Source organism: Struthio camelus, chromosome 8, assembly GCF_040807025.1.
Source record: "Struthio camelus isolate bStrCam1 chromosome 8, bStrCam1.hap1, whole genome shotgun sequence".
Taxonomy (NCBI): Eukaryota; Metazoa; Chordata; class Aves; order Struthioniformes; family Struthionidae; genus Struthio; species Struthio camelus.
The window spans coordinates 15,972,652-15,998,609 of NC_090949.1; the positions used below are offsets into that span (position 1 = coordinate 15,972,652).

Sequence of the window (25,958 nt, forward strand, 5' to 3'; positions counted from 1 at the left end):
CAAGACCAGTTAAATAACTTTAGGGGTAGTTGAACTAGGGGTAGGATATCTGAGCTTTGCAGGATTTGTTTATCAAGTAGGAAACATCTCTTAAGACTACTTACATCTTATTAAGTAGTGTTTCAAATAGAAGATTTTTTTGAAATAAAACAATAACTTTATACTTATGCAGAAAAACTCACTGAAAAAGTAACCACCTTTCATATACTCCTTAGGGTTCTGTAAAGCTTAGATTTGCTTTCAAAAAACATCTGTAGCTTGCTTTTTCAAGTGTTCAGAAGATTTTGAGAGAGCTTTTCCTATTGGCCTTTGTAGCTTTAGAACAGCAGAAAAAGTATTAGCTGTGAAGTAAAAGCTTCACGTGTTTAGAACACACTAGCAGCACATAAAAGGTTAACAGTTAAGTTGAACGTAGTTTGAATAGTACTAAGGGACACAAAGCAAATGCACTTAAAGGGTAAAATAATTGCCATATTTGATTAAGTAAAAATTTAAAGATGCAACATCTAAATATTTCTGTAGCAGATGAAAGTTGAAAGCATATTTACCTATTTTAAGTTGTCTTGTTTCAGTATCTTAATTAGATCACTCTTATACTGTTATCAGATAATCTCTTTTTTATTTACATGATCTGAACTTCAAACCAAAAGATTTAAACACAAAATTACTTGCAGTAAAATGAGGTTATAAACTTTAGGCCGTGGGTTGTAAAATAGCATTAAACAGCTAAAGGATCAGCCTTGCACAGCTTTCCTTGCTTCAACTTAAGGCTTTGATGGACAGGATCTTGTTTTTAGCAGAGGAAAATTGACAGTTTTGTGCTATCTTGGCAGGAATAGCAAAACTCAACAAATATCCAGTCCTCACTTGTTGCAGTTCATAGTCTGACATATTACTTTAAACTGGCAGAGAGGCTGATACTTGGATGAGACAGGAGCCATGTTTACAGCTAATGTGGGAGTGTTCAGCATTTGGGCTGTTTAAAGCCTTCCAGCACTGCTTATCCAACTCACAGCTCTATTTCCTGTAAACGCTTGAGTTGCCCTGTCAAGAAAAGGACAGGTTTGGACAGCCTGCAAGCATTTTTCTGATGCTGGTGAGCAGTCCTGGTAAATAAGATCCTTTCAGGAACATGTTGGGATTTCTGAGAAGTGTCAGGTCTATTTCATGTGAGGGGTTTAGCTGATCTGCATGTAGTGGCTCTACACTGTGTTGCTAGATTGACTGATGGTAGATCTATGACAAAGTGTTTGCTGCAGCAAACTTCCTCCCTCACCCCACTTTAAAAAAAAAAAAAAAAAAAAGCTATCTGGTATAGTTTAAATACAACACCCCCCACCCCCCCCCCCCATGAGCTGAAGTACTTGTGAGCATGAGCTGGTCTTCCTCCCCTCTTCCAGTGATTTTTTTTTTTTTTTAATATTGCTTCTGTTAGGGTGGAAAGTAATCTTCCTTGACTCTTAGCTTACTTCCTGGGCAAAACTTAAAAGTTTTGGAGGTTCTTCTTTTCTGCAAACCCTTCTAAGTCTTGATTGTCTTCTACTGTTGTCTTCTCATGATGTTTTCAATGATCCATTCTCAAAGTTAACTTTTCATATTTAACTGTTTGGGTTGAGAGTAGGTTCTGTAATGATCATAGAGTAATTCAGGTTGGAAGGAACCTCAGGAGTTCCCTAAGGTAAGGCTAATTTTAATGTTAAATCAGATTGCTCAGGGCCTCGTCCAGTTGAATTTTATATTATTTGAATATGCTTCAGTTTTTAATGAGAGAAAAATGTGACCTCGTATGTCATAAGACTTTCATGTTATGTTTGAGGTATTTTATTTCTATTTCTTAATACACTTCTAGAAAGGGTGAAGAAAATTTTTTGTAGCGTTTGAGCTTACAGGGCTCAGACTGTGTGCAAGTGATCTGTGCCCTTACAAGGCAGGGGGTGTGTGTGTGATTAGGTACAGATGGTTGTATTGACTAGGGATTGTAACTGGCATGTTTTGTGAAAAAAATCTTACAGGAGAAGTCAGTAAGAAGACATTTGTAATTATTAAAGTTGTAGGAAGAAAATTCAATTAGGATACTTCCTAACTGCTGTAACTGGTTAACCACATGCTAGAATGTAACATGATACCAGAAATATTCACAAGTTAATGGAAAGAAGCAGTTTCTTTTATCTTTTGGGGCACTTCTAAAGACCTTGGAACCTTGGATTAGGAATGTAATTTGTAGTGGTTTTTTTTTTTTTGTATTGATAGTTCCTAACCTATTTGGGCTTTTTTAAAGGTGCCGTCCTATGTTTGAAACAGTATTAATACTCTTCCTGTTGTCCTCTCAAGCTAAAATACATCTACATAACACAAAGTAGAAACTAAGTGACAGTTGCCAGGTGGTATGACTGCGTATTGCATAATAACCTAACTAACCCTCCAAGATAAAGGGTTCTAAACTTTCCATAATAACATGCTGATAATGCTTGATTTTTCTCCTCCCTCCATCTGCAATAAAGGTTATGTTGTCTTGGGGAAGTAAAAGCTGATGTTAATAGTGTCACCATCTTATTTTTGTTAATATCTACCTGAAATGAGAAGGCTAGTAGCAAAATGAAGAATAGAATGCAAGTTTTCTGGTTCTTAGGGAAATGCTATTTCTGCTATACTTCCCTTTTCCTCATGGTCATCACTGAGCTTGACATCCATCTGTTATATTTCATATGCTCAGCAAAATGAGGCCCTGACATCAGGGGTTATCGCTATGTAATAATGAAGTGTAACTTTAATACAACAAATCAGAGCTGCTCATTTTCCCAAAAACGCAACCTTCTTTTTGAGAAAGTGACTAGAAATATTTATTACATGATAGCAAAATGAGTATTTTTCAAGTGAACTTTGAAGTGCTGTAGCTCAGAATATATATATGTATATATATATATATTTTTTTTCCCAGTCTTTGTTTAAAATGGCCTGCTAAGATCAGGATTTTATGGCCACTTCTGCTTGCCGCCTTTTTTTTTTTTTTTTAAATCAAGTGAGTTGTTCAGATTTCCCCAAGTAGGGGTTTAGAAGGCGTCTATTCAAACAAAATTCTTGTCAGCTATGAGGTAGGTAAGTCATTTTGTTAATATGACAATTTATTGACTTAATTTTGTGAGGATGCATCATTCTAGTAACTAGATAAAGATACTTTGTTGTGTGAGGAAATAAGTTGCTTTTGTTTGAGCTGTTTTCTACCAACTTTAGTGATAGCTCTAAGTATAAAGTGTATTACATAAACTGATTTAGCAAACTTCACTAAGGCATTAGTTCTCATTCGTTGAAGCAATATAAGATGTATAAACTAATGAATATGTAGGTCTGGGGTTGTTAGTTTGATGATCATAAATAGCATATTATTGGATTGCTTAGTACTTAATCTGTTCCTTGCCTCATCTCCTTTTTTTACTCTTGTAAACCATTGCATCCTTATTATTCTTCATTAATAGTGTACCCCTGTTTATTAAACAAAAGCACTGCAGTGCTAAATCTGATGGTTTTGGAAGTTTTGGTCTGATAAATGCTGACTTCCCCTTGTAGTTTGTCACATGACTTATTGCTAAATTATACACAAAGTGTGATTGATTATACATGGTCTGAAGTATTCAGCCTCTAATTTTCACTTCAAGTTGTCAGCAGTTCTAATGAATTCATAACACTGTCTTCACTCAAACAGTCACGCTTTTTAAAATAAAAACAAGGTAGGGTTAAATACTTTCAAGAACATCTTGGAGGTTAGCTGACTAGAAACTCACGACTAGAACTGTCACTGTTTCAGTTAAATGTGCTGCAATTTAACCTTGAACTAGGTTAAAGCTAGGGAAGAGCTTACATGCAAATCCTTCAGTTGAGAGAAGAAGAAACCTGAATGGTTCTATCCAGCTCTGAATTTGTAAGGAAGGCTCATCTTTTTTGAAATGGATCTATTTCTGTAAGATTTTATGTCGGTCTCATTCTGAAACTCTCTGCAGTCCCTCCTGAGGAAGTCTGCACTGTTACTTCTAAGGGAATATGACCTTTCAGGGTAACGTAGTGCAGGTAACTATTATTTCAGGGAAATGGAGTTGATGAGACTAATCCTGCTTGATGAAGGCTCTCATTTGGCAAGTAGACAAGCCTTGCCTTGGCGAGACCTCAGTTAATGAGTTGGGCACCAGTAAAAAGCTTTTTCTTCTCTAAGAATGCTGTCTTTTGTGTTTCACCTTTCAGTAAACAGATCTAGGTTGGGAATACTACACTTGACTGGTTAACTTGTAATAGGCTGTCACTTAACTTTAATCAAAGCAGCTTTTTATGTTCTTTCTATGTTGATTGTGTTGCTCAAATACAAGAATAAAACTTTTGGATAATGAGAAATGGGAATCTCGTCTTCTTAATTAAACTATAATGGCAATTTTCATAAATTGTTATGTTCTTATATGTATTTATTCTGACTTCAGATCTCTTACATAAGCTACTCTTTTGCAGATTTAGTCTCTCTGATATTTTGTGAAGGGCTGTGAAAGTAATTAATGTGACATCCTTTGTGTATATGATGTTAAACGCTAAAACTTTTTTCTTCTTTTAAACCATACTATTTTACTTGCCCATTTCACAACAATCTGAAGAATGTTAGCTACTTTTTTGAGTTCAAGAAGCAATAGAGTTAATATTCTCAAATCCTTAGCTACAACAAAATTAAGTTAGAACTCCTTAGACCTTCACTCATAGGAAATGTTTCCTTCATTGCATGTATATTCAAAGAAGCAGATTCTCCTTCCTGTAAGAAGAGTAAGAGTCAACTTGTTTTTTTTGCCCGGAGTAAAATGCTTCCTCCCTTAACTATGGCTATCTAGTAACAGCATTTGCATAAGAAACTTAACTTCTCCATCGTTCAGTGGCTGGTGTCACTTGAAAGGGAAAAGAAAACTTAAAGTAGCCTTGTTACAGCAAACAGCTGTTACTTCACGCAGAGTACAGTGAGTTCTTTGTTTGCTTCAGCAGTTTCTGAAGATTTGAGCTTGACTATCAGATGACCAAGATAACTTGGTAGGCTAGAGCCTACTAAAAAAACCCAAACAAACTTGTTTGGAAAACTTTTAAATTCACGTTAATTTTTGTCAATGCTTGTGTAAATACTGAGTAGAAAAACCTTCATATACTAATAGCAACTTTTGTATATCTAGTTGTTACAGATAATTACTAAGAATAGTACTCTAGGTTTACTTTGTTTTCTGACTTAAAGGAGGGATTTTAAATGTACTTTAAACCAGAAGATCTCTCTGAAATCAGAAGACCTCAGAATTGGGAGTGTCAGCTCTTGCTTAGAACATGGATTACTTGTATAACTTTACATCTGAAACTCCTGAGGTGCTATACCTTAACACCTGTGGTGTTCTCTCTAGTTTAACATTAATAAATCTTATATACACATTATTTTAGAATATCTGTTCTCACTTATTCACATGGAAAAAGCAATTGCCAAAAATATTGAAGCTGCTTCTTTTGTTTGCCACAAAGCAATATAGGAACAGAACAGTTCTTCTGTTTTCTGGGCCCCCACTTTATATTGGACAGGAGGGTAACTTTCTATAGAAAATTCCTTATAAGAAACTTGAATTCTGTTAAGAAGACCCCCTCCCTTCTGCAAAGGGAGGTTTCTGATATGCTCTGAAGATTGTTCTATAGGCAAACTCTTAAATGGAGAATCTGTTTATTAATGTTTTGTTTTTGACCTCAAGGAACGTAGTATTAAAAATGCAAGCTTTTGGAATGCCTATTTCATTGTCTATAATTTGGAGCTATGACCTGTTCTTGGATTTTGAAGAACCAGGTTTCTGAGGAGAGCTTGGAACAAGGGGAAATGGAGTGAATACCTGGTGCTATCTTCCATAATTCAGAGCCTCTGCATTATTCCTGCCTCCAGATGCAAGTAATGGAGTGGTTTATAGCTCTTATTGTTGTGTTCACTGTATTTTCCTTGGTCTATGCAGAAGCATGCAATTCCGAAGCCATAGCAAATGTTGAGGATTGTATCTTAGCCCAGATAAGAAAGCTCTTGACAAATTACATGTTACTGGAATTGCTGGGACTAGAGCAGGGACACTACTGTTGTGCTTCCGGCCTTGTTTCCCACGCTTGAGTAGTGGGAAGGAGGGACAGACCTTGGGAAATGGTAGTGGCAGAAAGATGATTGAGAAGGTAAGTGTGTTTGGATGGTGGGTGTGGGTTTGTTTTGTTGTTTTGGGGGGTTTTTTATTTCTTTTTTTTTTTTTTTACCGGAAGAGTTAAGTTGTGATGAATGTGTGGACTTATCCTTTTGACTTTCATCCAGAAACTTTCTGGATGAAACTTAATATGGAACTTAATATGTTCAGTCTACATTTGATGCATGTATTTGTAGTAGCCTGTTGGCCACTTCTTCAGTGGCTGATTCTTCTACTGCTTAATAGCTAGATTCAGAGCACATGCGCACATGCAGAAAGCTTTCAACATTGGACTTTTAGGGTACAGTATAAATAGCACAGTTTCTCTCTGGTAGTTAACTTGACACCTTGGCCATAAATAAGTTGATTGTGATGTGAAGATGGAGGTTATCAATTAAATTCAAAGACTGAATGACTATAATACTCCTTCTTCACCGGCTATAAGCAGGTTCCAACCATTCATTTAATGTGTGGAAGCTGTTTATCACTCAGCGACTGTACTAGGGTCAGTGGTTTTCGAATGCTGACTTAAAAAGTGGATTTGGAGGTCAAAAGAGATGCCCAAGGCTTGAGTTGACATATGGCACTTTCAGGTGGCATCCCTGCCCAATAGAGGTTTAGTGGTTAGTGGAGTTGCAGTCAGAAACAACTAGAACTACTGCCCTAAGGAGTTCTCAACTGGTCTTTCACCTTTAAACTCCCTGGAATAGTGTACGGTAATTGCTTGTATGACAAAATAGGTGAATAACAGTTACTGCAATACACTTCAGCAAATGCCTCAGGTGATACCCTGTCAGCCCTCGTAGGAAGGGCGTAAGTCTTAAGAGTCAGTTCTAAGCAAAATAGAGATACCACAAACCTTTGCTACCACTCCTGGGAAGCATTATGGACTTTCTTTGAAAGTAGAGTATTTTAATATTCATCTGGAGTATTCTGGGGTTTTGTTACTTCCTAGTGTAAGAAATATAAGGATTGCAAATTTCCATGGGATGAGGGCGAAGAATAATTTTCAAGCTATCGTCTAAGTACTCGATTAAAATATAATGAAAAGTAGATTAATACCATACTCACCTTCTGTTCCTCAGATCTGGTTCCCGCCTCCATCATAAATGGTTGTCTCAAGATCTTGACTGGTTTCTTATTACATACAAAAGCCTGGAAAAAAACATCTAGACACAAAGAAAAGCTATTACCTATAAAAGAGAGAGAAATAAGCTAGCAATGGCTAGATTTCCTTTCTATCAGTGACTGTCATATAAACAGATTTGACTTCTGCTATGATTTTTAACTTTAACTTTTGCCAGATAGAAGTCTTTATGCGGAGGATGGCTTGGTTCTCCCTTCCCCTCTTTTCCATCTTTCCACTTATCTTTAACTCTGTGAAAACTCTCTTCTTAAGAAGAAAATCCTCTGTCTGAGTTAGGATTAAGTACCAAATGAAAGTACAAAAATGGACTTTTATTACTAAAAATAACAAGGGTGGAGTAGATAAACTGTTGTGTTTAAACATGTCAGAAATTGTATTTAGTTTTAAGGATATAAATTGAAGGAGTTTCTAGATCAGAGTTCATTGACTTAAATACAAAGCCTTTTATGATTTCTCAGAGAACTCTCTGATTGGGAGGATTGCAAAGCACTTGTTTTACCTAGCCCCTTAAATTTTTATTTTCAAGCTTATTGCTGTTCAGAGGTTTTAAGTAGAGAAATTCAAAGTTATTCATGTAACAATGTGACACAAATAATCTTTCACCCCTTCCCCTCAGTGTCACACTGTTATCGACAGAGATAATGGCTTATTTATTCTGCCCACGTGGTGTTGTGTAAAGGAATTGGGGATTGCCAGTGTGTTTTGGTGTATGGGTGATGTTGAACACTAGTGACCAAAAACGCCTTTTCTTTCTGATTGTGATTGGATTCTGACAAATACCTTATTTAGGCAGCATAGGCAAACTGATAATACAAGGCTATCAAACATTGGTGCTTTTTTTTTTTTATCCTCTGTATTAGGAAAAGCATTGCATACCTAATAGTAGTAACAGATGGAGGAATAGTCAGTCTAAAAATGCCACATTCTTAGCTTGGTTGCTGAGAGACTGAATAGCTTTATTTTGTCAATTCTGTGTACAGGTAGAAATATACTGTTAGCTCATGGGTTGACTGATTTAAAAAGTATTTTATCCTCCCCTCCACCAAAATAGAAAGAGAAACCTTATTGCAAATGTTAGGACAACTTAATCTTATCTTGATTTGTATTTACAAATCAAATTGTCCGCGACAGACCTCTGAATGTGTTTTTCCTACATTTTTGTTTGAGCTTAATCATGCAGAACAGTAGAGGTAGAATATATGACTGCATGCTGATGCACTTCTAACAAGTGAGTAGTAATAAAAACTCGTTATCCTAAAGCATGGCTGTAGTTCTTCGATGCTTTACATACCTGTGTATTCAGTTAGTTTTTTGAGGCTGATTAGAAAAGGCCATGTATACACACACTGGTGAACAAAGTAGTATTCTGTATTATAGTAACTTTCATGTTCCACACGTCTTCCAAAATATCTTTTCAAGTATTTTTCACAAAACAGTCATCAAATCCTACTCCTCCATCATCATACATGCAAGTGAAAGAATACTTTAAAGTTAATAATGGGGGTAAAGTGAGTTTTCTCTCTTTCAGGGAGAGCTAGTGCAGCAGACTGAGAACGTGTTGGTAATCCTTCTCTGTGCCTTTTCTAGAAGCCACATTCACTGTAGTGTCATTATAACTCCAGTTCTAACTTTGTTTGTAGTAACTCATACTTGCCCCTCTTAGAATAATTATTTTGTTTTTCACCTCTCTCTCCAACCCGGTATAGAGGATTTTATTTAAAAACATTTTAAACTATTGCTTATGTTTAGCTGTCTTCTCTAAGAACAGGTGAGGAATTTTTAAGTTAACCCCTGCTTTATTGCCACTAAAACCTTCCCTTGAGCTAGCTAACTTCTGTGCTACCCACCCATAGTGTCTGAAGAGTAGGACAACTTGGTCTTTAACTCAGCTAGTGAACTTCTGTAATTAAGGATTATTTCATAATTCTTGTACTGAATGGGATGAACTGAATCTTAACAAACATTTCATATTGTTGTTAACGGACTTTGCAAAGTAGATAATATTCAAATAGCGTTGTGGCAGATAGGCTGTTCGTTCTAGACATGCTAATATAATTGGGTCTCATATGCTGGACTTGTCTGTCTTGTTTGTTTGCATGTTTCTTGTCTCCCACTCTTGTCATCTTGTTTGCTTAGAATCATAGAATAGTTAAAGTTGGAAAGAACCTCTGGAGATTGTTTAGTCTAACCTCCCTGCTCGAAGTAGGGCGAACTGGAGCAGGTTGCTCAGAGCCTTGTCCAGTTGGTTTCTGAGTATCTCCAAGGAGGGAAACTCCACAGCCTTTCCAGGCAACCCATTTCCAATGTTTGACCACCCTCACAGTAGACGATTTTTCTTCTGTTTAAGTGGAATGTAATTAACTTCCTGAAAAGTAAACTTTCTGCCGTATTAAAAACAGTCCTTTCTTGCTCAAGCTTTCTCTCCTCAATCTTAGCTGGCAGCACTTAAAGGTTGGTGCTACCACCTGATCTTTCCTGGGGTCTCAGTAAGTTTTCCTTCCTTCAAAGCCCAGAAGTTGTAAATGTAGTATCCTAAATAAAGCTAGTTACTTTGTCTTTTTTGTCCTCTGTGTTCCCTAAGTAAGATCCCTTCAAATGCTGATGGTCTCTGTGTTTGCTGATAGTCAAGAAGTGTCCTGTTTCTCTTGTCAAAAGACGTAAGGCAGAACACGTTAAAACAGTTCAAGTTGTAGTTTGTTCTCACTGGACTTCATAAGCTGTGCATCAGTGGATTTCTGTAGACTAATAAGATAAACCTTTCTGTGCACAAAAAGGAAAAATAGCGAGCAAAGCTTGCAACTTAGTTTTTGAGCTATTTAGAACACTGGCTGGGGAGGGAGAAGGCTGGAAGGTGTCATAGTAGAGTAAGATACTTGTGTTTTAAAAAAAAAAAGTTACGAATACTTGTAAAGGTGCCTATATGAAGGATTAATAAGGAAGAACACTGAATCCCTTCCAGCAACTTCTGTGGTGCAGTAATTTCTCTGTACAGATTATTCTTGCTAGTAGCTCTTATGCTAAGGACAGTGGTGGAGCTACTTCTGAAGAGAATCTAGAAGGTAGCAACAAGAATGGTTTGAAATGCAAGAAGCAAAATAAATTGGAAGAATTTAGCATAGAGACAAGAGGACTGGTCAGGAAAAGGGAAACTTAATGATATATAAAGTTTATGCATAATATATATAGCTTCTGAAATCGTGGAGGATGGGATGAAAAGCAATAGCTTTAAATTACAGACAGGGATCAAGACTGGATATTTTTAATTACAATTTCCTATTGGTAATAAGATTAAATTTAATTTAGCTTATTCAAAATAGTATGATATTAGGTAATGATAGAGGCTCTATAACTGCTTAGGATGAGTATATAACAAGGACAATATCAACATGGCCAAAAAGGGACTAGATCATGTCTTGAAGTTTTCTATTCTGTTCCTCTCTAATCTTGGCCAAAACTAGACTGGGTTTTCTGGGGTGAAGAAAAAGAATCTGTAGTTAGGCTGTACGTAATGGAAAAATGTAGTTACTGAAGCTACAAATGCTTTCAAATACAGTGTGTTTCTATCTTTCTCATAATTCAATTGGTAGAGGGCTTATCTGGTACACTGTATATATATTGCCATGGTTACTCAGTTTTGCCCACAGGTAGTTTTAACTATCAACAGAATGTTTGTTGAAATTTGCTTAGCTCTTCTGTATAAATAACAAAGATATTTTTGTTCTCTTTTCTCCCAGTTTCTATGGAGATTTTGGACCTTTAAATTTGGCGATGTTGTACAGATATTGCTGTAAGCTGAATAAGAAATTAAAGGTAAGCTTTGTTTTAACCTTTGTTCTAAATTTGTTTCTGAAAATGCAGCTTCAAAGACAGTTTGAAAGCAGATATGAGCTATTCATTAAAGCTTAACAGTAACCATTTAGATAAGGAGCTCCTTCTTTGTCCTGAATTTCTCCCCTCTGAAGGATGTAAAAAGGAATATGCTCTCTTATTGCTTAGCAGCTGAGCTACTGAAGGATACGCTCGCTATTTTTTGTCTTTGTCTCAAGACAAAATAGTGAGTAACAAAATAAAAACCGGAGTCTGGGATTGCATGCATATTTCATGAATTTGCTGCTAATGAAGCAGGTATGGTGGTATGAGTGAAGGAAAACCAGATACTGAAAAAGGGCACGAACAAGAAGAAAGCATGGACCCAAAATTGCACTATTTAAATCTAGTCTCTTTCAGTGGAAAAGTTGAAACTTCAATCTTTTTCAGTTTAGTGTTGCTTCTAATAACAGTTGTGTGGAAATGTGTCATCCATATAAAAATTGTCCCTATTTCTATCTTACTTGTAGAAGTGCCATTCCTATGAATTTCTCCAAAGGAGCTTGCTTACTTCCTGCCTCTATATAGTGGTTGTAGATTCAAGAGAGAGTTTTGAATTGCTCTACGCAGAAAGATACCTTTGGTATCTTCTTTAGATACCACAATAGCTTTTCTCTCAACTGCAAAGTATTTGTCTGTCCTTTTAAACATGCTGTCTAGAATTTGTAAATGCAGCAGTTAAGTCTGAGATGGCGGTGGTTTAGTTCTATTCTAACAACACTGTCCTATCATAAAACCACAAGCTTGATCAGAAAGCTGTAGATCTAACCTCATCCCCAAATGCCCAAGAAAAAGGAATTTGTAGCATGTATAGAAAGTTAATTGCAAGAAATGAAGCAGATGGCTTTAATTCTAGTAGTACTAATTAGTATCACTGCTGTGCAAATACCAATAAATCTTTCACTAAATATAGGTGTCCCCTCCATTACTAACAGGTCTAATATTTTGTAATATAAAGGTTTTAAACTGTAGAAAGAAACAACAGCAATAGCACTGGCCACTGTTAGGAGGATTCTTATATTGGAAAAGGTATTATATTTTGGGAGTAATGTTTGCTGCGTAAATGAAACCATTATGCAACCTGATCCATGCTATCTGCTGCTCCCTCAGTCATGCTGACTTAGTCTCAAGTTGTCCTAAGAGGAGGTTCTGCAAATGTGAGGATTTTGAAGAGTTGTACTATTTTGCAAAAAGGCTATAGTTTCTAGTGAAAACTTGCATTGCTTCTTAATACAGGAAATTAATTTAGAAGTACCAGAGTTGCATTTATTTAATGTTGAATGACTAAGCTCATACTGGAAAAGAATTATCATTAAGTTAGTGTGTGGGGGGGTTGTTTTAAATTAGTTTCTAAATACATTATGTTATATCATCCTATTTTCAGGTGCCACTGTGCCGTTCAAACGTGATAAATGGTGCTCAATCACAAGGAAGCTCTTTAGTTTTTTTTTTGTTTTCTTAACCTTAATCCTTCTGTTTATGACTTTATATCTGAGTTGGTGAAATACTCAAATCCTGCTGTAGAGAAAGCTTATTCTGAAGCAGTGACTCCAGAATCAGTTTAAAAAAAAAATTCTTTCATTGTGGCTATGAGAACTAGAGAGATTAGTCCTGATTCTCAGATTCAAAACTGAGGCTGTGATCAGTGTTAGGCATGAGTACAGAGTCTCTTTATGCTTTGTAGTTGAGCTGTAGCTTGTTCAAACTGGGCCCTAAATACTGAGATTTTCACCTGGAAAATAAGAACACAACTAGCAAATACCTTAGAGCTTGGTTTTAAGTGACTCAGTGTTAAGCAGGAATGTCTTTGCAGTCTTTATTTGTGTTTGAAGTCTGTCATCTGCACTGGATGAGGCAAGTTGCTAGTCATATATGGTTTGTGATCATGACGTTATAGAGATCATACATTCTAATGAATAAATACACAAGGGAGCCAAATTGAAACTGAATGAGTAACTCTGACATTTGCTGGGTTGATTTAGCAAACCTTAATGTTATGATGTAACTTCTAGATTTGGGGAAAAAAGCAAACTGGAAATTGCACCAATTGGTAAGAGTCTGAATTGTCAAGAACAACACAGACTCTCAGGCAGATCAGCTCCAGCCTCAGCTGGGAGGAGGTGCTGTTTGTTGCTGCCTACTTAACCAGAGGCCCATTCTAAATGGGTTGATTTAAGCTACTAGTGTGTGACAGAAGAGTAATGTGATAGTTCAGTCATTCGGAAGCAACACCTGAAATCAAACGGTTTAAGCTTAGAATGCCAACTGAGCGGTGTAAAGACTTTCACACGAGTAGATCCCTGTAGCCCTGTGATTTGCGCTTTGCCTTTCTCATACCTGAGAGATACGCCAGGCTCTGCCCCAATTTAAATATTATCAGCAGTGGGTAAGTAGGCTTGTAAGACCAAAGCTTTGGGCTGAAGCCTGCATCCAGCACATATTGTAGACATAGCTTCAGAAGACTTTACTGCTGGGCTTCACTGGTTGAGAACTGTGGATTCACGGTTTCTGCCCTTCTATCCTTCACCTTCTCATGTCTCTCCTTCACAAGTGTCCCTCAGGGGGTTTTTTCAGCCTAAGGCCTGAACTAGTTTAGGACATTAAGTTCACGACCTCTGACTTTCCCACCAGAAAGGCGTGGATGCAGTGGACAACTGCAGCAGCAAATGTGTGATAATTTTCACCTGGCACTAGGGTGAGATGTGAGCAGAGTGCTTCACAGATAGGAAATGCCTATTCAACTAACTGCATGCTGCTTGCGTACCCTCATATTAAGGGCAGCTGCAGCCCCAACCAACAGTAGGAGTGACAGGCACCCCAGATCTTTGTTCTCTGGGAGTCCAGTTGGTTCTCCTCTGAAGCCCAGATGACCCCTGCCAGGCCTTGGTACCCACCTAGTTGAAGGGTGTGCCTGGGCCCCCTGGCTAGGCCTGGAAGAGCTGTGAGGGCTCTTCGTTTTTGCAGGGGAATCTGAGAGTATGTCTGTGTTGTATGTGTGGGATGTGTGAATGTGGTTAGGCGTCATCTCCCTTGCCATAACCTCTTTCCCAAATAAACAATATTAGTTACCTGTGAATTGGCATGCCTTAAGCCTCCATTGTGTTACCTATGACAAGTGTGACTTTTCTATCTCTTCTCCATTGGAGCTCCTTTTCTTCATTGCTTTGCTCAGGTCTTAATATATTTCAGTAAGCTCACCATCCAAACCCTGCTTGCATATCTGCATGCCTGTCCTACTTTGCTTCCTCAAATCAGTTAGCTTTTTCCTCTGCCTGTTCCTGTTTGTCCTGCTGTGTTTCTTGACTCAGTTCACTTTTTTTCTTCTCCCAGGCCTGGATTGCTTCCTGTACTGTGTTGCCTGGTTGTGATACTAGCGGAGACCAGCCTCCTTCTGTTCCACGCTCCTTTTCTGTCCTAGCCTGAGGCAGCTATTCACATAACTTTTTTTCAGTCTTCTAACTTTGAGCTTTTTTTTTCTAAAAAAAAGTATGAATTATTGTTTCTTCGTAAAACTTTAAAAGTATGGCCCTGTGCCCATGGTCCGGAAAGCCTGTTAATGCAGTTGGATTAACATAGGACATTAATAGGTCTTATAAAGATGAAGCCATGCTTTAGTTGGCTGTGGTTTAGTGTCAGAGATTTTCACGTATGGCTTAACTTGTGTCTTGACACAATGGAAAGACCTGATGAACTGAGTTCACGAAAGTGAATGGAAAAACAGCCTTACTAATGTCTTCAGACTAAGTCAAATCTAAAACTTTTCTGTTTTAATCTCTAATAATCTAAAACATCACAGCTGGATGATACAGCAACAAATCTGAAAGCAGTCTCTTGAGACAGGTAGTTTATGCATGTTAAAAGGAGTGAACATCTGAGACATCTTATTTTTAATGCTTCATCACGTCATACACAATTTCTTAATCAAAATATAAAAACAAAATGACAAAAAATTGTGCACAAAATGTTGTGATTATATTTGTGTTTAGATGTGATATTTCAAAATTTAAGGCTTAGGGTTTTTATTAGTTTAAGGTTTCTATAAATAGAGACAGCAGAATTGTGAGAATAAGATCTCATTTAAAAAAAAAAAAAAACTCCTAGCCCTTCCCCCTCCAAGTCCTAAAACCATGTTTATTTCTGTTTCTGCTCTGGGAGAGGGTTAAACATGGAGGCAGTTTCCTCCTTTCCCCTCCCCTTTCCTGAGGGGGCGGGGAAAGGGAAGAGGGGGTCCTGATTTGTAGTGTACTAAAGGCAAATCAACGTACTAAAGTAAACTATTGTAACTATGTACTGACTAATTAAAATGGTGAATGGTTCTGTAGTGAATTATTGAAGAGCTTTTTCAAATATATTCCTTTTTTGAGAAAGTTGGAGGTGAAGTACTGAAGTTACGCTGTACGAGAAAGCCCTACTGACCTTGTTGCAATTGTAATGTTTTGATTGCTATGGAGATGATCTGCCACTATTTTGACTAGCTGCATCAACAGCAAGAAAGAGTACTTGGCTGTGTTATCCTCCTACTTGTTTTTTGGGTTTCATTTGGTTAAAAATGATTGGCTAAGCAATTGATTCTGTTATGAAGTGATTTCTTTTTCCTTCTATTTGAATAAGTCTGACCTTATAAAAATACTTTAACAAAACTGTGTTTTTTGTGTGTTTAACCTTAGCCTTGGACGACCTTGATAGAAGCAGGGGTAATCAGTAAGAAGGAGAGATAAAGGATACAAGTTATGGAAGATCAAAGGCAGGAGAGGGGAGGTTCTGGAAGGCTTATAAACTGTGGGGTTAACATGCCTCATACCCTAACTGTATTGTTGCTGAATCAAGAGATTTTTCTGTTTGTTTGTTTTGTCTTAATACAAATAGCCTGCTGGTCACGCACATTAAACTATAGTAATTGCAAGCCATCTCCTTAGCATGGCTTAGGTTTTGGGCGAGATTGCAGGTACTAGTTTTAATACATCACTTTCCATGACAAATTTGCAAACTGATATTCACTTCTACATATGTAGTATTTATGTTGATCCAGATTTATTAAACACACTACGATAACTTCTTGCTGAACCATACAAGTATATTAAACCATGTTCATTAGGTAAAACACTGACAAAAAAATCTAATGATGGTTTTACAGAGGTTTTGAGCTAGTAATTGACCACGCTGGCACTTTCTAAACCTGTTGTCAGTTTCTATACAAGTAAGTCTGTTGATGGGTTCAAGAAGCAACACCTGGTCTATTTTAAAATGGAAGTAACCTTAAAATGAAAATAACATGTTTTGGAATTCTCTTAATGAGTTTACTTCATCTAAAACAAAACCTGCCGCATTTCTTGAACTATACATTATCTTTAATACATTATCTTTAACTGTAGCTATTCTTTAAACAGACATTATTGTACAATTTCTTATTAGCAAGTTTTTGGTCTCACTTTTTCTTCCCTACCCTCATTCTTCTGAGTTGCAAAATATTTAAGGGAGCTAAAGCCCTAGTCCATTGAGATGGAGCTGTAAAAACAGTTACTTTAAAAAAAAAATTGTGTTTAACTCTTGTTCTAATTGAACATAATCTAAGGACTAGACTTAGCTTGTTAAACATGGTAGAAAAATCAATATGCTGCTTCTATATTATAATATAATTTGTATAGCTTACCATCACTTTTGAAAGTGTAACTGAGCTGAGCAGAGAATTTGTTTTAATGTTCATAGAAGCATTATATTGTTGTAACTTCAGCAAACATTTACTTTAAAATCCATCTGAATAAGGTTTTTCTGTAGCTTATGCGCAGACAAAAATAGTCATTCACTTTGTAGACTTCTGAAATGTAAAATCCTAATGCAACTTTCCTCAGGTTCGTATGCTACGAGGTAGTTCTTATTGCCATTCGCTAAATGTCAGTTTTCAATTTTGTTAAAGCTTTAGTCAGGATTCAGAAAACAATTAAATATTTGGTATAGTAATATGGCTCATAAGGATTTAACCTTTACGTTTTGAGATTAAATGGAAGCAATGAAATGCAATATTGCTGTCATTTAAATGTTTTGGATATTTTTTTAAGGCAGAGTGTCACTTCCTTCGACACTTCTGGTACTAAATTCTCAGAACTAGACCGATTTCATCTAGTCATATGCTACAATGAAATCTATTCACTAAAACTATGTAACATGAAATGTAGTCCCATTAAATGGAACTAACTCTTGACTAGCTAGCAGAATATGCTTTTTGCAACTTCAAGTAATGTTTCAGGTGAACTGTTGCCAACAGCTCCTCTTTAAGCAGTAGTCAACGAGTTATTATTGAAGTTCTGTCACTGTTGGAGACCTACTGTAATCTTGTTCCACCTATACATTAGGGGTGGAATTTCAGTTACAGAACACTAAAATGAAGAAATTAAGGAGAGGAAGGAAAGGAGAGATCTTCAGCTATTGTGATTAATTTTATCAGATTTTAATATTAATTGAATGCTTCACTAACAATTACTTATACTCTGTATGTTTGTGTATACACAGAAGATGTTGCTGTTGGTCTCAAGATATGACCTCTTCCAATCAACAAAAAAATCTGTTTGAGGGATTATAGTCCCATTTAGATGTGCTCAGTTGCATTAATTCAACTCTCACTCCTTCTCCACCTATGGAAGAAGGGGGTGATAAGACAAGCTTGCACAATCAACTCTTTGAATAAACTCTTAGTTTATAAAGATTGTCACACCTTTTTGTTTGTCACGCCATTTCTAGGTGGTGTAGATATGTGTTATTTAACTCATAAAATGCCAATAAAATTGAACTCTTCGGGGGTTTTTCCTTCATGTATGGTGTCTCTGTCATCATCAAAGACTTGGGTGCTAAAGAGATTTAACAGGTAGGGTTATTTTTTTAATATTTTGGTTCAACTGCATTTTATAGGATATTTTCGCACAGCAGAATGTTTATGGTGAGAGTGCAGGGAGATATTCACTCTCTTAATACAGATCTAGTCAATCTTCTTGATTAAGGTACCACTACATTTTTCCTCCTATAACTTTAAGAATCTCTTTATAACAATTTTTTACTGACCTATTTTTCAGTTTCAGAAAAGTGACTTTTTCAAGTACATTCTTATCTCAGTAAATATGTTGTCTAATTTTTTTTTGTTTTTTATTTGCTTCACAGTCTTTCAGTCTATCGAGAAAGAAAATAGTTTACTACACCAGTTTTGACCAGCGGAAACGAGCAAATGCAGCATTTTTAATAGGTGCATATGCCGTAAGTAACGTTTACACTTATATGGATACCTCTAACCTTCTGTAAGAGATGCTCATTTTGTTAAAGTAGCATCTGAGGGGATGCTCCTTTAGGGAAGTAGTCAGATTGTCATTTAATTCTTCTCTGAGCTATCTCTGAAAATGCCGATATACGAGTGTTAGGGAAGTCCTATCTTTGGCACTTAACCCCAGTTATGTTTCTTCATCAGATGAAAAAGTCTCTCAGACTTGCATGCGTTACCAAAACAAAACACAAGAAACTACTTTCTTTCAAGAGACAGTTATTGTTTTTGTGATGAAGGGAAAAGGAAGTTTCAGTCATTCCATTCAGATCACTCTTTCTTTTCTGTTTGCATACTTGTATCTCCATTCTAAAAGTTGTATATTTATAAAGATCCCCTTCACGTTTTAAAGCTGGTCTAATTAAGCCTCTAGCTAGAGAACACTCACTTAGTACACATGTAGATTTAGAGCATCTGATTGCCTTCACTGGATTGCCCTTGTCTGATCCTGCCTTCACCTTCTGATACATCCTAGAAGCCCTGGAAGGAGTAGGGCACTGGCATTCTCTTTGTCTGATCCTTGTTATATGACTGTCTCAAGTAGCTGTCCTCTTTTGGATGGGGATTTAAAAGGACCTTATGGGTATTAGCTAGGCCCAAAGAGAGAGAGCTACTATTTATGAAAATAACTTCTTGCAAAGCCGAGTCCTCTTAGCAACAGAAAGGTAAGGCGATGTGTAAGATGCAAGACAAAACTCCAAGCAACAGACTGACCAGCTAAATAGAACTCCCAGTGAGTGTGTTATACAAAATGCACTAAAAATAGAGTTGTAATTCAGTTTCTAGTAAATTGTGCAGTATTTATGGTATCTTAAGACTAAAACATGGGCAGGGTCTCGTATATTTGGTAGTCCTTACTTGAATGAGCTGCTCAGCAGCCATAAGGATACACACTAAGGGGGCGGGGCGGGGGGAGGAGTGCCTCTGAGGGCAACTAGGTGGGAACATGTAGTATGTATACCCTGATGTGACTGTGTATGTACTCTGTAACATAAGAGGTGGCGCATTACACACTAAGAAAAGGTAGCTTATAGTAAGGTAAACCGCTGTATGACAACTGCGTGCACACTTAATCCTTGTTTAGCCAGTGCTAGTGTTGCTTATAGCTCTTAATTGCTAGCATGTGAGGCGGGGAATTATCTCGGCAGTTGATACAGTAACTCTCCTGGAGGAGCTGGTAGATGGTTTTAAAACCTTCTGATTATTAGAAGCTACTGATGCAGTAAAGAATTCTTTAATCAATGTTACCAATACTAAAAAGTATTAGCACACTTGTTGAGCATTCCTTATTTATATGCAACATCGTCATTTTCCGATTTATCTCAACTAAGTAAAACATTGAATAGTAGGTTAAGAGATAGAAACATATCCAATGTATTTCATATTTACCTCTATAGATGCTTATTCCTAAGCTTGCAAGTGTTATACATTCACATTCTTTTATAATAAATTGCAACAATGCAGGTAAATAATATTTTTGAACAATACTTGTTATGAAATTATGAACTGCCTAGTATCTGGTTTTTTTGTTTGTTTGTGTTTTTTTGTCTTCTTTTTTTTTAAACTAACAGAGGCTTAGCTTCTGTAATCCAGACATACTCATTTCACACTTGGGAAATAATATTTTTATTTTATAATGTTCTGCCTGTAGCTGCTACGTTGTCAGATGTGACAGATGTACATTGTTGGGTTATGTTACAGCGTAGTTTCTGATTTGATGGAGTCAAGTCATATTCTTTAGTAGAAGAACTGTGTGCAGTTGGCAGTTTGAGCTATTACACTTTGGAATATCCCCATCAGGACAGATATGTATGTACTCTTGGATTCAATGTCTTCTATGTTTTTGTCTCTTGTAGACTTTTTGAGACCAGAAAGTCTTACAGCTTTGAACTCCGCTCATGTGTGTAAAGATGGTTGAGAAGATTTGTTTAATTTGTCCTGATGCTAAAATATTAAGTGTAAAATGAAACGTGGAAAACAGTGGATCAGGTTCTAGGAATTGGTTTCCAGTGGCGATTATGCAACTTTAGATGTTTCCATTAAACAGCCTCTTAGACATGATGAACTGAAATATCCTAATTACAGTATCTTACTAAGAGTCATAAGTTTAAGAGAAAGCTAAGTCTTAAAACTTTATTTGCAACGACTTTTGCCTGTTTGTTAATTGCATCTCAGGAGAATGTATTTTCTAAATTCCAATTTTTACAACAGACTTTAAACACATTCAGGGTAATCATTTCCAGTTGCTAATTTAATCTCCCAGTTCTTAAGAATTCTGCAAGGATTGCTTTGTCTTTTAAAAAACCAGTTTAGGAAAAAGAAAACAAAGTGTCACAGGAACAGATGAACATAAAGATTTCCCTGATCTTACAGAGAAGTTATGGGGTGCTTGAAGTCTTGTATTCCTTCCTAAATTGTTGGGGCTACAATGCAGAATGTTCAGTGACGGTAAAATCTAGTAAAACCCCATTTATGACAAGTGTTACCAGATGCACAGAAAATATATTGAGGTTAGCATTGCTGTATTTTCCCCTTTGCCTATTCAGGGACTTAGTATAGGGGCATTTTTTTTCCATGTAGTCTTCTGCAATAGTTGATTATGAAAGTTACTCTTTAAATTGTTGTAAAATAGTATTCCAACAAATAGTTTCATGCATACCGAAATTAACGTAGCCTAGGTTGAATTGCTTGTCCCTAATAATTCTTGTCTTCTGGAGATGGAGAAGGGAAAAGAGTCGTTTAACTGAATAATACTGAAGTGACTACAGGAACTCCCCTCTTCATCAGAGAATCCATGCTTAGAAATCTCGAAGGACAGTGTATTTTATCATGTCTAACAACATGGATGAGTTGAAGGGTTCCCCATCTCCCTATTTCTGAGGCATTTGTTAGTTTCGTTCTTGGCTGGGAACAGGGGCACTCCTTCCTGGTTGTGCTCCTTGCTGTCTGAGGGTTGATCTCCCTGGGGGAGGAGGGCAGGCCAAGTGCTAGTCAGTTTGTGCCAGCAGCTGTTTGTACTTCTAGCAGAACCAAGGAGAGAAAAAGAGAACAAACATGCTTTCATATGACTTTTACTCCAACTAATAAGCCTAGAGCTTTAATTCTGTCCCATCATAGAAGACGTGTAACAGGTATCTATTCTGTTCTTCAAAGATCACAAGTTGATTTGTGGACCAAAATCTGACTCTTCAGTAGCTCTAGTGAAGCATAATACTTTAATGCTATGATAAACTCCAGAAAGAGATCCAGTGAACTCTTTTCCTTGCAGATAGCAAATGGGTTGGTCATATTCCTTTCCAGTGCTAATGTAATTGCAAGTGTGCATTTTTGTACTAAGAGCTTTTTATTAGACTCTTTAATGCTAATAAAAAGGAAAAGCTGTCAAGTTTTTAAGTTAGTAAGTTTTATCAGATAAAATGATTGGCTAATAGTGAACTATTATGGCATGTTCAATCATTTGTGTGCACGAATAGCTTTCCTATTTAAATTTAATAGAATTTAAAACCATAAAGTAGACTTCTCAGCCCCTGCTTGCAGCTTTAAGGGTTTGTTCTCTCTTAATCTAAGCATGTCACGCTACTTGGATCAGGAGTCATTCCCTTGGAGGATCAGCAAGTACAAAAGCTTTTCAGTTACTGCAGCAGATACAGTCTCTTTGCTGTTTAAAGCAACATCTTTCTTCAGGTTGTTCTAGAGTCGCTTCACAGCATTCTTGTGATAACAAATCCATTCCATAACTAAGGTCCATGTAATTTTAATGAGAAAATGGAAGGCAGGGGTGGGAACAAGGCAAAAAGCAATGAAATGCTTGAAATGTTGTGGGCGAGTGTTCAGGCAGACTTGCAAAATACTGACTTCCCTTTTTCTTCTCTAAACTTTTCAGAATGTGTGGTATGCATTTTCTTGGCTTTGTGTGTATGTTGCTACATGTTATGTGCCTACATAGTGTGTCAGCCATGGAGAGCTTTATCCTGCAGTCAGATCACTATTCAGGAAGTTGAGAACATAAAAATGGGAATGCCAGAGCAAATATATTTTAACTTGCAGTATTTGATGCATCTGTTTTCACAGGTAGCAGGCCACATGGTGTATGTTACAGTAGTGGCAGTGGGGGAAGAGGGGAAAACCCTACCTACTGTAAAATGACTCTTGTAAGAGAATACTTGCTATCTAGAAAGTGGTGCTGTTTTGTTTTTTTTTTTTAAAAGAAAAAGCTTTTACTCACTTCTATTGTTTCAGATATGTTCAGTTACATGAGAGATTTGGTACAGGTTTGTGGGGTTTTTAACAATGTTGAATGAAAGCATTCTGAATGAAAGCATTCTGAAGATTAATCATATTAGATTCAAAAAAGAGGCTACACTTTCATTGATAAGATGAGTCAGAAAACTGACTGCTTTTTTCTTAATGGATTCACTTCTCTTCAAGTACTAAAGTAGGCATGTACTGTAGTGTTTCCTTCTTTAGATGATCCTTCCTCCTTCAGTTTTTAAATTATTCTCGACCTCTGCAATGTTTTGTTTTCCAATAACTTTTTCAATGTTTCTTTATTCTCACCCTGCCTTTTGTGTTCTTAACATCTTCAATCCTGTTTTCATTCTGGTGTCCATTATGATCTTTGTAGTTGGACAACAAGCAGTGTTTAGTTCAAAATTTCATGTGTTAAAGTTCACGTATTAGTGTCTTTGGGCAGAGGTCTTTGAGTTGCAGCAGTTTTTCTGTGAAACTGAAACTGCTGCAGTGGGAAACGTTCATCTGTATGATTTGCCTGACTATGTAGGTGACTCCTATGAGATTCCTGACTATGTAGTTGTTTGAGTTGGAAGCTCATCTCTCTCCTTTAAGTTCTCTGAACTGCCCTCTAAGGCTCTTTTGAGCCTGTAAGCAGTAATTTGGGCTTTAAGTAGCTAAATGACCTAAATGTTAATATTAATCAACTTGAATAAAATCATTTTTCTCTTACCCTTTCCCCCATCATTTGAGAAGTCTTTTGCAAACGATATGCAGTCTTCTAAACCTGAAGCACTTGTGGCTTTCTTCATAGGCTAAAAGAATCTTTAACAAAGGTCTATGAAAGCAGAGTAACATCCCTGCTCTGCAAGAGTTGAAAGCGTGAAGCTAATGCCATTAGTTAGCAGTCATTGCTGAAGGAAGACTTTACAGCTTAAAAATAAAAAGTGGGCTCCTCCACTTCTTGAAGTAAGTAAATACATATAGCCATAAGAAAATCTCTGGATCTATTTAAATACTAGTAATGACTGGTTTGAACCCCACCATCAAAGAATACAGTAATTGAGTTAAACAAAAACATTTCCTCTAATAATACAAAATAAGTGGAATGATTATCATACAGAAGTTGTCCATTTTGATGGTGGAAAGGATGCATTGCTTTCAGAGGCTGGGGAAATATGGATGCTCAGACAAATAGAGAAGCATTAGTTTGAGAAATTTAATTTGAGTACTCTTGCTATAAGAAACAGTAATATTGACATATTGCAATATTCAGATATAGCATTTGAAGATGAGCAATAGTACTTTTTTGTTGGTATTTATTATGTTGTTTCATGTTCTTGTGACTATGGTAACTATAGTTGTTGGAGACTGAGACTGAAATGCAGTTCCCTATCATAGAATTGACCTTCTGAAGGTGATTCAGTATTTATAGAGCATTTTGGCCCTAACTTAGGCCAGTTGTTCAAAGCAGTGAAACTGGTGATCGTTGGGAAATGGGTGTGATGGCATGGACCCTCTTTTCCTTGCAACAAAAGAAAGAGCCTTTCAGATAGTTTTATAACTTTAGTCAAACTTTTTTTGTTTTCTTGTCTTTCTGTCTACCTTGTCCATGTTTGAGGAAGAAATGCAAGAAATTCTACCTACCATTTTCTGGTATCTTACAGAATAGTAAGAATTCATTAACTTGAGATTATGACTGTAGATATAAAAAGGCAAATTGCAAATACCTGGGCAGTAACCACCACTTACCTGTGTTCTAATGTACTTGAGATCAAAAGGTGAATAATAAAGCTTTTGGATTGGGAAATAACCTATTTTTTGATTTAGAAAATAACTACTAGAATGCCTCTTATTCGGCACTTAAAATACATAGTCCTGAAAAGTAGAGACAAAGTTGTTGGTTTTAAGGTGAGTTGGAGAGAAATGGATAGGAAATCTGTGGCTTTGTTCACAGCATGTTTATGCACGTGAAATGTTTCACTCCAAACTGGATGAAGCCTTTATTTATAAATGCTTGTTTAATATTAGTTTGTATTCAAAGTTAGATATCTTTTAGGATCAGTTTTCCTATACAAATAGGAATTGAAATACAGCAAGATGTTGCAGTGCTCTAATTTCTTACTCAATATGAAGTCAGTGCAAGTGATGGTGTTCAGTGATACTAGAATAAGCCTTGGCTTAGGTTGTTACCTTAACTGTAGGTAGGTCTCATATAGTAACAGATTCAGCTTGTTGAACCTTGTTGAATTGGCCATCATTGATTGTTAATAACTGGTTTGATATTGATAAATAAGAATCAGAAAATATTTGTGTTAAAAAAACTTCCATTGAGTTGTGGTGGTGAAATATTTCCTGTGTCAGCTGCTTTGATAGTACTATTTATGAATCAATCTAAAGTTGAACAGAGACCTCCTAATATAGATTAATTTTTTTTTAAACAACAACAAAAACACATACGCCAGGCCACAACTGGGAAACACTAAGACAGACTCAAAACCACACAAAGATGAAAAACAATTTGGCTGATATCTGACATTTTTACTTCATGTGTATGTGTATTTTCTGTCCTATAAATGGCATAAAAGTTTGTCATAGAGGAGTATATTATGCATTCTTAGAGTGTAGTGGTGGCAGGCACATGGGTAATGATTTTCAGGCTCAGGGCTGATGTTTTGTTTTGTCTGTCTTCTCTCCCCCCCTCCCTTTTTCTTCAGGTGATATACTTGAAGAAAACGCCAGAAGAAGCTTACAGGACACTTTTATCTGGATCTAATCCACCATATCTTCCGTTTAGGTATGTGGCGAAGTGAAATGGGCTTAAATGTTGTGTTTTCGAATTTGTTGTATATTAAAATGTTTTAGATCCCTCTCCCTTTCCAGAAAATGTTTTAATGTCCGATACAGACAATTTATCAAAATGACTAGTTCTCAAAACCTTCATTTTCAACTTTGGGTGAAATTACTTGCTCAGTGATGGAATAATAAAGCCATTTTGATTTCACTTGTAAGTTAGACTGCCAGTCTCACAAACTTTCTAGTTTAGAAAATTGATGTTAGCATGTTTGACTTAGCAATTAAAATCTTCCTTTATGATGTATCCTGTTTTACTATTTGGAAGTCATTCTTAAACTTTCATATTAGCTACGAGCTGAACAGCTAGACTTAGATGAACAAAAGGTTTTTGGGGCTGTTGAATTTT

General features: G+C 36.6%; 1 protein-coding gene across 9 annotated transcripts in view; it reads left to right on the top strand.

Annotated features, from left to right (window-relative positions):
* The window catches only part of CDC14A (cell division cycle 14A), a 64,706-nt gene that overhangs the window by 1,640 nt on the left and 37,108 nt on the right, over positions 1–25,958 (top strand). For all 9 annotated transcript variants that reach the window (XR_011142520.1, XR_011142521.1, XM_068952260.1 and 6 more), the window contains exons 3-5: positions 11,091–11,166; positions 18,373–18,465; positions 25,474–25,553. Coding sequence is in view for 7 of the 9 variants with exons in the window: in XM_068952256.1 (XP_068808357.1) it covers positions 11,091–11,166; positions 18,373–18,465; positions 25,474–25,553 (249 nt within the window). In the remaining 2 variants the exon portion in view is untranslated. The remainder of the gene's footprint in view (positions 1–11,090; positions 11,167–18,372; positions 18,466–25,473; positions 25,554–25,958) is intronic.